Source organism: Astyanax mexicanus, chromosome 19 (assembly GCF_023375975.1).
Source record: "Astyanax mexicanus isolate ESR-SI-001 chromosome 19, AstMex3_surface, whole genome shotgun sequence".
Taxonomy (NCBI): Eukaryota; Metazoa; Chordata; class Actinopteri; order Characiformes; family Acestrorhamphidae; genus Astyanax; species Astyanax mexicanus.
In genome coordinates, this window is record NC_064426.1 from 27,018,533 (window position 1) to 27,031,708 (window position 13,176).

A 13,176-nucleotide genomic window follows, 5' to 3' on the forward strand; every position below is an offset into this window, starting at 1 on the left:
TTGTTAAAAAGACAAATGCATTTAAAATGTGTAATTTATCAATTACGGTGAAATGTGACAAATGTGATCGATCAGTTTTTTTATATTACGCTCTGCAATTTTTTCTTTAAGCCAACTTAAGTCAGATAGTAATTTTTTGTAAAGTAAATGCAGTTCAAATTCAAGCATTTTCCAGGATTTCAAGCACCCGTACAAACCCTGTAACCTACTAATAATTCTAATAAAATCAGGATAATCAAAAGAAAAACACAAAAACAAGTTTAGCCAAAATTCTCTTTATTCACAAAAAAAAAGAACACTCCTAAAGCCGTCTCATCGCTATGACAAAAGGAATGTATTAGAGAGGTGGCCGGGCAATACTTTGGGCCTCTTATGTTTGGGTTGCATTCCTCCCTCATTCATAAGCATGGCTGGGTGAATGCAATACAGTGGTCTCTGGGCGTTTTCTAAGCTTCTGGTTTGAAGGATAGCACTACTGGTAAAACTGGTATCATCAGTCCAGGTATCAGACACAAACAGTGGTGTATGAACACAAGAATAGAAGGACTATCAGTGTCCCTCTTCCCTTGGGTCTGTAGAAGAAGGGAATATTAGGTATACAAGAGTTCAGAACCACCTACATTCACAAATGAAGAAAGAAAAAAAAATACAAGAGAGAGAGAGAGCAGCTGAGTTTGATTGGATTGGTTCTACCTCCACAAGACAAAATACAAGAGGACATCTGAAGCACAATTTCATGCTGGTTACAGTTAAGAAGCTCATTTAAGGTAACCAGAGCTATGTTAAGATCAAGAACACTTTATTTATAACTGTTGAAAATCTGCGATGTTCCTACAGGGGTTGGACAATGAAACTGAAACGCCTGGTTTTAGACCACAATACTTTATTGTCCCGACGGACAGTTCTGGTAGAAACAGGAGAGTTGAGGTGCACATTGAATTCTGTCGTGATTTGAGCAGCCGTGGTTTTATGTATATTGGATACAATCCGGGTTAGCACCCAAACATCCCTTTCAGATAGCTTCCTCTCGCGTCCACAGTTAATCCTGTTGGATGTGGTTCGTCCTTTTCGGAGGTATGCTGACATTACCCTGGATACCGTGGCTCTTGATACATCACAAAGACTTGCTGTCTTGGTCACAGATGCGCCAGCAAGACGTGCACCAACAATTTGTCCTCTTTTGAACTCTGGTATGTCACCCATAATGTTGTGTGAATTGCAATATTTTGAGCAAAACTGTGCTCTTACCCTGCTAATTGAACCTTCACACTCTGCTCTTACTGGTGCAATGTGCAATTAATGAAGATAGGCCACCAGGCTGCTCCAATTTAGCCATGAATCCAGTTTCATTGTCCAACCCCTTGTACCAGTATGTAACAAGTTAAACTGGAAGGAGGGGAGTTTGAGGCTAGTTTGAGGCTCTTGACTAGTTTGAGGCTCTTAATAGAAGAATCTGGTGCCCAAAGAGGTCAAATACCTGAAACCAGAATAAAATATAAGACAGGATAAAAAAAAAAAATAATAATAATAATAATAAAAAAAAAAAGTTGGCAAACATTCCCAAGTGAGGCTCATATTCAAAGTCCCAAACAGGAACCTCAGAAGTTGGCAAGCAATGTGTTCCCTTATAGTAAAACAGCACCCACAAGAGGTTGGAGAGTAAAGCTAGGCCTGTGGCAGCCATGGCACTGTTGCTGAAGTTCCTGATTTGGGACTTTTGACAGATCACTTCCGCTATGATCTCATCGCCTCGCAGCAAGTAAGCTTTTCCTCAGCAGAGAAAGTGGAGGGGGGAGGGGTCGAGATGCTACAGTAGAATGTGTGTGTGTGTCTGTGTGTGTGCGAGCACAGTGCTATTCCAGGAATGTAGTGCAAGAGTGGGTAAGTATTGCTATAAAAGAATGCAACGTCTCTGTGTGTGTTTCTTGCTCTTCTTGTTGCTGCGGTTCGTCTCCTTGTATCTTCTGATTTCTCGGACCAGAGAGTAAAAGGCCTCTTCTACCCCCTGTAAAGACAAGCACGTCGTTATTAATCTGAAGATTATCTGATTCATCTTTACACAAAGTGTCAGAACAAGTCCAGAATTTACTCAGTAATTTAATCTCCATCTGTAGATAATGCAATTTGACAATGATGTAATGTATTGCTTGATATTTCATGGCACTCTTGCCTCAGGCCCAACAGATATGTTGGTCCTTTTTATACAAAAATATTTTTTGTGTTTATTGTACTTTTGCAAGTTCATACATATCTTTTTTATATATATATATATATATACATACAGCTAAAAAAAACAAGATAACTTAAAAAATGACGAGTTTCTTTGATTTAACCTAATTGAAAAGCCATCAAACTAAGCTGAACTGCTTGAATTTTTGCAAAAGGAGTGGCATAAAGTTATCCAAAAGCAGTGTGTAAGACTAGTGGAGGAGAACATGCCAAGATGCATGAAAACTGTGATTAAAAACCAGGGTTATTCCATCAAATATTGATTTCTGAACTCTTAAAACTTTATGAATATGAACTTGTATTTGTTGCATTATTTGAGGTCTGAAAGCTCTGCATCTTTTTTGTTATTTCAGCCATTTCTCATTTTCTGCAAATAAATGCTCTAAATAATAATATTTTTATTTGGAATTTGGGAGAAATGTTGTCTGTAGTTTATAGAATAAAACAACAAGGTACATTTTACTCAAACATAAATCTATAAATAGCGAAATCAGAGAAACTGAAGTGTTCTCTTAACTTTTTAGAGCTGTATACCTATATATAAAAATGACTGTCTACAGACACCACTATTTGTAGTGCAGTACTGCTTTCTTAAAGCTGTTTTCCGATTATGTTAATTATGCAGCATTGTCAGTTGTGTCCTGTCCTTGAGACAAGACAATATTGAGACATAGTCTAGCAGACCAGTGGATAATGTGGTTTTGTTAAAGAGGTGAGAGCTGTTTATTTTTACTTCTTTTTTCCTCCAGTTTACCTTGCAGGGAGTTGTTTCTTTAGCCTAACATTTATTTTGAATTTTGTTCTCCCCAAATGTAGATATTCCGATAATCCCACTCACTCGGCTGCTCAGCTGTATTCCCATTATCACTAGTGATGCCCCAACACCTGAAGAGTAAAGACCAGTAAATGCCTCCTCCGATACATGTGAAGTCACCTCTTTTTAAACTGCTGCTGATGTTTCATTGCAGAGTAACTTGGTGCATGTTCTTAATGCACATTTACTGAAACTAATCTGTGCCTGGTCTTTATGGTCTTTATTAATGTTGTTGCCTCCTCAAACCCTAGACGTTTTGATAATTGTGGGTATTTTTTAAGTTTGAACAAAAAAAGGGGGTTATAACAATATCTATTTATTAGTTTGAAAGTTGCCTGTCCATAGGGGTTGCTGCACAATATTTAACACATATTTTGGGGTGTTCTCACACCTATAGTTTGTTTAATCTGGTTTGCAATTGTTTTGGTCCTTATCTAAGTGCAATTACTGTATTTACAACAGCCCAAATTAATTCAGGGTTCATACACGTTTTAACCAAGAAATTTCCATGATTTTTTTCATGACTTTTTATGCATTTAATTTTGGCCATACGATTTTTAAAACATCAATGCAGACATGGACAATAAAAACAAAAATCAACTAAAGCTATAATTAAAATTGATATAATATAGTAGGTCTAAAATGGATCAGATAAAAATGTTTTTATAAACATTTTTTAATAAAATGTGAGCTCTGTTGTGTACAGCTAAATTACTGCATTAACTTTGATCTGATGTATTTGTTAACTCTCAATAGATTTTCTCCATCGATAAACTGAAACACAAAGATTTGTAGACCAAATTTAAATGACTTTTCCAAAACTTTGTGTATTTTTATTTTTCCAAAACTTATCTAGGCTTGGAATTTTCATATTTCATGACTTTTCCAGTTTTTTTTATGACCATACAAACCCTGTGAATTACACCAAGGGTAAAACAAACCAGAGTGTGATTTAACTAGACTAAAATGTGCAGGTGTGAGAATGCAATAAGACATTAAAACCTCTATAAAGTCCACTCACCTGCCGTGTTTTGGCAGACGTTTCAACAAATGGGATTCCATATCCACGAGCAAGCTCTTGTGCTTGACGTGTCTCCACTGTGCGAGTACTCAGATCACTCTTATTCCCCACCAATACCATTGGGACACTGTCACTGTCTTTCACCCGGTTTATCTGCTCCCTTCATACACACACAGAAAAAGAGAATGTGGTTATTTCATAAATAGAAAAAAACAGCATGCAAAGTTAAACATTCACAACATCAACATATTAAATCCTGAATACAGAATTAAATCGCTTACTCATGGCACTGCACATAAACCTCCTCTGAGGAAAAAGGAAGTTGCTACATTGCATGAAATTACTAAGTTAAACCCCTAACTGGGAATTTCTTAAGAAGATTCCAATAAATGTTAAAAATGCTGACATTATTACCCGTAGTCTCCTAATGTTCCTCATAAAGTCTGTACATATAACTACAAAACATTTTCAGTTTTAATAAGTAAGTACCTGTAGAGATGCACGTCCTCAAAAGACTTAACGTTATTGATGGCAAACACACAGAGGAAGCCCTCGCCAGTCCTCATGTACTGGTCTCTCATGGCGCTGTACTCCTCCTGACCTGCAGTGTCAAGGATGTCCAGTAGACACGTCTCCCCATCGATCACCACCTGCTTTCTGTAGGAGTCCTAAAAGGAACAAAACAGCCAGGGATTACTGACTAGTCTTTGATAAACTTGGGGAAGTGTAGAAGGTATGCCTTTTGCTGCGGGTCTTGAAGAATCATTAAACAGTAAAATCTACATCAATTTATAATATGTGAGGTCATTTTCAGAATATATAAGATGTACAGTACAATATTCCCATATGTAATGTTGTTGCTACCCCGCTTGGGGAGTTCAGGTTTATGCAAGGCTAAAAAGCAAGGTCTCTGAGTGTAAGGTGGACCATAAAGTTGAGTGGCAATTGATTGGGTGCAAACATCCACAATTTATTTACATTTACATTTACATAAATTTATTTATTTTATTTAGAAAAGACATGCAAAAACTCGGAAACAGATGGTATAGTTCCAATGTATATACAGGTCTGGAAAAGAGGATAACAGACCACTTTATTTTTCTAAAACAGTTTCTCTGATTTTGCTATTTATAGGTATATGTTTGAGTAAAATTAACATTGTTTTTTATTCTATAAACTACGGACAACATTTCTCCCAAATTCCAAATAAAAATATTGTCATTTAGAGCATTTATTTGCAGAAAATGAGAAATGGCTGAAATAACAAAAAGGATGCAGAGCTTTCAGACCTCAGATAATGCAAAATAAAGAAAACAAGAGAGATTTAAAAATCAATATTTGATCAATATTTAAATCACAGTTTCCATGCATCTTGGCATGTTCTCCTCCACCAGTCTTACACACTGCTTTTGGATACATTTATGCCACTCCTGTCATGTCATGATAATGATTATGACAGCCAGTCACATTCCTCGGAGTGCTCTCCCTTCCTGGAGACTTTAGCTTTCTTCTCTAACATGACACACCCTAATGCTGGAGCCGGGTGTGTTTAAGTTAGGGTTGGAACTAAACTCCCCATGCTGGTACATCTCCAGCAGCAGGGTTGGGCACCTTTAGATAAAGGTTGTATGGATTTAGGTTAGTGGACACACTTCAAATCTTGTGACTACATTACAAACAGCACCTTACTAATATATTTTACTAATGTTTCATTATAGAAACAGCTGCACACAGAGCTCAAACAAATACTGTTTTAAGAAATGAAGCCCAGATGCTGGTCAGTGGGTGTGTACTGCTCTGCAGTAGTGAATACTTCTGAAATGTTACATCATACCCTCATCCTCTATTGGTACATATACAATCTATGTCATTAATACATGGCTAATGCTTCATGACTGCTGACTACGGCCCAATCCCATTTCTTTTTTGTACCCTAGCCCTTATTTTTGAGTGTAACCCTCCCTTCCCCTTAGGAACAGAGTAAGAAGGAGAAGGGGTGAAATCCTCCCCCTAAGAATTGGGACAACCCTGTATCAAGAACCTGACACAGATGTAAGTAGCTATAACAGAGAAGAGCTACAGTTCAGCAACCTAGCTTCTGCCTGACTAGTTAACTTTAGGGTATTATACAGCTCTGGAAAAAAATAAGAGACCACTTCAGTTTCTGAATCAGTTTCTCTGATTTTGCTATTTATAGGTATATGTTTGAGTAAAATTAACATTGTTATTTTATTCATCAAACTACAGACAATATTTCTCCCAAATTCCAAATAAAAATATTTATAGAGCATTTATTTGTAGAAAAGGAGAAATGGCTGAAATAACAAAAAAGATACAGAGCTTTTAGACCTCAAATAATACAAAGAAAACAAGTTCATATTCATAAATTTTTAACAGTTCAGAAATCAATTTTGGTGAATTAACCCTGGTTTTTAAATCAATGAAGTTTTCCTCAATCTTGGCATGTTCTCCTCCACCTGTCTAACACACTGCTTTTGTATAACTTTGTGCCACTCCTGGTGCAAAAATACAAGCAGTTTAGCTTGGTTTGATGGCTTGTGATCATCCATCTTCCTCTTGGTTATAGTCCAGAGGTTTTCAATTAGGTAAAATAAAAAAGTGGTTTCTTATTTTATCCAGAGCTTTATGTCAACAAAAAGGGGGCAGGTGGTGCAGCGATTAGTTGTTATTGTCTATTACTTAATTCCTTTGTGATAGGGAGCTGAAAAGAGCTTTTATTTTCCTGTTCCACCTTAAAAGCTGCAGCCGACGCCATCTAATGCACCAACTAGGGTGGAACGGGAGAGTTAGCTACTGAGACAAAAACGGCCAAAAAACACTGAAACTACAAATTAAACTTTGGTAATATAACTAGTGGTTAGTGCAACTTTTAACAAGGAAAATTCTCAAATGTATGGGTTTCTTTGGTCGCTTGTGCCGCAATCTTCTCAGAGTTTCTCAAACCTCTGTTTTGAGTGTCTCTCTGAAAAATCTCAATTTGAAGGGCCATGTAGCTTTAACACTTTTCCTACCCCTCCAGCCTAACAAAAAAAAAAAAAAAAAAAAAAAAAACTTAATCCTAGACGTGCACATGCAAAGTAAAGTGGTAGGGCTAATTGGTTGGATTAAAGAGTTAAATTGGATTGGGCTAAAATATTAGATTACATTTTTTGATTTAACACTCTTATGTTAAAAGGGTCTAAAAAGCCCTAAAGACTAAAGACTTAGTCTTTCTTGTGCATTTGTGCTTGGCTCAAGCATAACACAGGACAGAACATCATAACAGAGCTTATTTACACATAACAGTCTTAAAGGACACCAAACAAAAAACAGCCAGGTTACAGCAAAGGGACTAAAATGATAGAAATTAAGTACAACACACAAGCACAAGTGTTAAAAGTGGACACTAGAGAATAGTTTTAGGCCCAATAAAATATAGAACACACAGGATATATAAATATATCAGATATCTCTTGGTATATGGGCCAATTAAGACTGACCAATGCTAAGATAACTACACTAATTAAGACAACTTAATTAGGCTAACCATTTTATGGAACAAAACCATGCATAACCTTCTAATGTGCCATATGTCTCCAAACTTTGTGTTTATTTGTACTGTTCCTTTTTTTCCGGTTGCTCAGTTTTTGATCATGTAAATCTGGCATTGTTTTATACAGTGTGAAGTAGAGACACAAAGCATTAAAAGATCAATGTTTTGTCAAAACTTTAACTTCATAAATAATTCAGTTCTGTAGCACTTGATGCTTTCAATACAATACTATATACAAGCAAATCTAATCAAGCATGCTTTGAGTGGCAGCTGTAGCCAGTTAGAGGAAGGCAGCGAGGAAGACTCGCACAAATAAAGAACTTATACTGTTACTTTTTAGCTTATGAATTCAAAATAAAAATAAAGATTGAAATCTATCTAGATGTGACCCGTTTTAAAAGGTTTTTAAAAAATAATTTATCTTAAAAAAAAGAGAAAAAAAAACTTTTGTTTTAATATCAACAATTGTGAAACTACACTTGGTTTTAGTACTGAAGTCAAACATTTGGTATTGCGCCAACCCTACTGTGAAGTTACTTCATGAACAAACCAAGAGAAATACTCCAAATTGCTTTGAAAGTGACAATTTTTTTCTTCTTTTTTGCTGTTTACTTTTTAAAAAATGCAAATTTGCCTTGTTTTTTTACACTGTGAAGTTTTTTCATAAATAGATCAAGAGAAATACTACAAATTGCTTTTAAACTGACAATTTTTCCTTCTTTAACCTCATGGTTGTTTTTTGTGTGTGTGTCAGGGCAATGTTTTTTTTTTTTTTTTTTTTTTTCAATTCAATAAGGTTTGGACACACCTTTTCTCGTTCAATGTGTTTTCCTACATTTTAATATTGAATATACAGGATAACGTGCAGAATTATTCAGCAAAAAGTAAAAAGTGTTAAACAAACCATAATGTGTTTCATAGTTTAGGTTCTTCTAAGTAGCACATTTAGCTTTGAGGGCAGATTTGACACTCTTGGTATTTACTCAGTGACTACAATGTAGAAAAAAAACAGTAAATGAGAAGGTGTGTTCAAAATGTTGAGTGGTACTGTACACTGTATGTACATCCTATAGCTCAACACTTTCTTCACATTATTTGATCACAGGGGAAAACTCACGTACCTCAATGGTGGGGTCGTACTCGTCCACAAAGTGGTTCTGGATGAGCTGGATGGTGAGTGCACTTTTCCCAACGCCTCCTGCTCCTACTACCACTAACTTATATTCAGTCATCCTGTAAGAGAGATTAGAATTTGATGATTTTTATAGCTAATAAGGTAAAGCGACAAACCACCTCTGCTCACAGCTCTTACAGGTTGTTGTACAAACAAACAAAAAAACAAACATGCCAGCAGACACACAGTTAGATAGTTAGCTAATCTGTCTGCTCCTAATCTTGGGACTGGGTGCAGATGAGGGGCTCGTTAACTAATTATCTACCGGATTTAGACAGGTATATTAGCGATACACATGCGTACAGAGCTGTGGACTGTGTGGAGGTGTGTGACTGAGGACCACAGATATAGCTACAGTCATTTTGAACATTTATTCTGCTTATGGAGAGTCATTTACCTAGTATTAAAAAAAAAGTAAACAGGGTACCTCATCTTTTGTTGTTTTTTTAGATAATTGCCAAAAACAGCAAAATACAAACCAAGCCATCCAAGATAAACTAAAACAAACAACCATAAACAAACTAAACAAATAAATCTCATTCTTTAACTAACAAATTTAACTCCTTCATATACTTAATAGTGGATACAGCTTTTTTTTGTTGCCAAGAAAATGAAGACACTCCATAAATAAATTAAATTCACCAAGAAATAAATCATTTTGAAATTTTAATTTGTGCAGATAACATTTCCCAAACAGGATCTTCAGATTCAAAATGAGGTTGATAGCAAACACATTACAGTTAAAACCAAAAATAACATTTAGAGTTTATATCTACCCTGTAAATTGCAAAAATGGAAAAATAAATTGGCTTGATCTTTCAAAACATATTCTATATAATAAATGTTCTAGTTGTTCAGGGTGTTTGGAGCAACATGAACAGCTTTGATCTTTAGCTATAAATATTGCAAGATTATAATTGCATGGGTACATATTGTGTTTTTAAATGTACTCCTCTGGCTTTATAAACTTTATAAATACAAAATTTATAAAGAAGTGATCAAACATTCCTCCAAGAGATTTCAGTGAAACAAGAATTCCAATATGATATTCCTAAGTGCTTAATTTTCTGTTGTTATAGAATACTTCCCTAACTTATTTTACTTCTGAAGGTTTCAGCATTAACATACAGTTAAGGTTTAATCTTGGGAGACATTAGCATTAATACACATTTAGGGACAATTTTAGCTACAACATTGTACTTTTTCATATTTAAAGTGAACATTTTGTTTAAACAATTAAGAAAGAAAATTTGTAGACATAACGCAACTTCCAGGCTAATAAGACTTTTGGTAAAATGTAGAAAGTCTGATGTGTAACTTCAGTTATTGCATGACAGTAGAAATTGCAAACCTCCAACTTCTAAGAAAAATACTGTATGGTATAAAATACCAAATAGAAGTTTTACGTATTGAGTTAACTAAGCATTTATTGTTCTTAAAAGAATGTGTTTTTAGCTGGTGTAGCTTATTCTTCTAAACACATTAAACAAATAAATCATGAATAAATAAGATTACATGTTGAATCAGGAACATGAAGGGATAAAGCAGGGTAAACAAATATAGAGAAGCCTTCAGCTGTTGTCAAAAGAACCCTCCCTAATATTAATAAATCTCTTGGGATGCAATTATTAAAAAATCATTTTAGCTTTATGTTACATAGAAAAAGTTTAAATTCCCAAACCTATTTCTCTGAAACATTTTTGCAAATAGTGATACCAATATAATTAGTTATATTAGCTAAATATTAAGGTTTCATGGCAATTATAAAAGCATATTTTACAGTTTGACAAGTTAAAGTTAGATTTTAAAACAGATGCCTCACAAAAATGTATTTATGAAAGATGATAGCTAGCTAACTAACGTTAGTAATTTTGGCCGGAAACTCCCAGTTGTGACAGCCAAGACAAAAGTGAGTGAAGTTAAAATCAGTAAATAAACGTAGCCTAACTGACTAGGTCTACAAATTATTGATCTGTTTACTGCTCGTCAAAACAGCAAATTAGCTCCCCCATTAGCTAGTTAGCTAATCTGGCTAGCTAGCTAGCGTTAAGTGGTTAAGATAGTTAGCTTAGCTTCCCGGCTAGCTAACCCATAATACACCCAGTCTATCTTCACCTAACATCAACTAACAAACAGAAGACTATCAACAAATACAAAAACAATATCTACAGATTAAAATAATACAATAATCAGCTAGATAACGATTTGTGTTTAGTTACCTTTAACTGTGAAATCAGTCAGTCTCGTACTCCCAACAGAAACCCGCAGAAAGCCAATTTACTTTGAATGAAGAGGAAGGATTAGCCACTGAGCCACATTCCGCTCGCTGTAAACTCTTTATATTCTCTCTTACAGGGTCTTTAGACCGTATATTCAATTTAACACCAACCCTATTGTACTATAATAATCATTTATTCGCGTTTTATCCTCAATTTCGGCAGTAAAATCCAACCAAATCAGTTCCAAGCGCCGCACTTCTGCTAGCTGCCCGGCCAGCTCCCTCCTCTCGGCTGAGACTCTCCCTGCCTGATTCATTGTGGGCGAGGGGGGCGGGATTATGAAAACAACTGACCAATTGCATCGCGCTATTTCTCACAACCTCGTATGTTATTGGTCAACGGGTAAACAGAAAGAAATATTAGCCAATCATAGTGAAATGTAGCATTACGATGTATTTTTTTGCGTTCTTCCATCTGTTTATCGTGTGCCACATTAGAAGGACAGAAGAGGTCAGCAAAGAGTTATAATATATTTTTTAAAATAATTCACACTTTAATATAGTGACTTTAGTGACTATAGTGACTTAAATTACTCAGGTAGAAGTATAAAAGTAATGTAAAAGAAAAATTGGCATTAGGAAAAAAGCCGTAATGACTATAATGTAGTATGAAAATGTTAATGTTAAAACAATTTGGAATGCACTAGGAAACTACTTGCAGGTATGAGAGATAAATTACATATAAACCAATAGGGTGTCAGAATGGCATATGTTTATAAATCTCATCCAACCACAGTCAGATCTGGATGGAGAGATTTATCTGGATATTTTTTTTATTTAAATGATGAGGAGCCAGAATGAAATAGGAGTAATAAGGCTAAAATGTAAGGAGTAGAAATTGCAGATAGTTGTGTGAAAATGTATAAGTAAAAATTCGGCAGTAAAGTATACAAATTACAAAGTAACAAGTTACATTTACTCTCGTTTTGTGTAATTATACTTTTTAAAGTACTTAATAAAACTGTACTTTTACCTTTACTTCAGTACATTTTAATTCTCGTCCGTTACTGAGTAAAAATAAAAAGGGAAAAAAGGAAAACTACTGCAATAAATTAAAAAAAATGAGAAGGATACCTTGTGCTAAAATCACACAAGCAACGGAGACCATGGACACGGACTAATCAGACAGCAGTGTGGCAGAACCTGCTGAAAGGGAAACCCTGATTCATTCTGCTGAAGCTGAACTCGAAAGTAATGAAGTTGAACCACGGCCATATTTAACTGACAACCTCTGCTCCAGTGCAAGAAAGGAACAGCTTTATAATGCAGTATAATCTGTGTTTGCCCAGACGGAGCTAGCTGCTAATCAAAATCCATAATAAACCTGCGCTGGCACGTTAAGGTGAGTTAACGGCTCGGTTTTACAGATAAGCTGGTAAGAGGTGTGCTAGCTATAAAAAAAAAAACCCTAGAAGACATGAGTAGATAGCACTGCTAGGCTAGTAGATAGCACTGCTAGCTACTGCTGGTCGGCCATAGGAACCTGTATATAGCAGCTTTTATGCAGTTCTTTTGACATGTTTTGTTATTGAACAGGTAGGTTAGCGAGAATACAGTGTGATATGGAAGAATGGCACCGTTTGGTCTTAAAAACATCTAAACCCAGATAAAGAGTTTTGTCTTCTTTAGCTTATTTGTGGACCTGTTTTGCAGTATTATTGTGTGTGGTTTTTTTTTTTTTGCAGTTTTATTGTTGGTGTTTGTTGGTTTACAACAGAATCCACGATTTATGCCACCTAGTGGTTTTGCTCTTTAAAAAAATGTTTTTTTAGGATAGTCTACACTAAAATGACCCATTTTACCTTCTAAATTTGTTTAAATGTTGTGTGTCAAGCAGTTTTATTTTCTTATAGCATTTACTTTTGCTATATTTAAATAAAAACTGAAATCTAGATAAAGATTTATATCCCCTTGTGCTTTTTGCACAACAGAAGAGAGCACCTCAACACCTGCTGCCCAAAAAAACTACAAACGTTCAAACCAAGCCATCAAACCAAGCTGAACTGCTTGAATTTTTGCACCAGGGTTATTCCACCAAATATTGATTTTTGAACTCTTAAAATATTATGAATTATGAATGTTTTCTTTGCATTATTTAACATATACC

General features: G+C 35.3%; 1 protein-coding gene across 1 annotated transcript; it reads right to left on the reverse strand.

Annotated features, from left to right (window-relative positions):
- Nucleotides 1-259: 259 nt before the first annotated feature.
- Nucleotides 260-11,318, reverse strand: zgc:55558 (Ras family GTPase). Its single transcript, XM_007256283.4, has 5 exons — nucleotides 11,011-11,318; nucleotides 8,739-8,850; nucleotides 4,554-4,732; nucleotides 4,065-4,224; nucleotides 260-2,005 (listed from the first exon to the last, which is right to left on the reverse strand). Exons 2-5 carry the CDS (start codon nucleotides 8,847-8,849, stop codon nucleotides 1,892-1,894), a joined length of 564 nt encoding a protein of 187 aa, XP_007256345.1. The 5' UTR covers nucleotide 8,850; nucleotides 11,011-11,318; the 3' UTR covers nucleotides 260-1,891.
- Nucleotides 11,319-13,176: the final 1,858 nt, after the last annotated feature.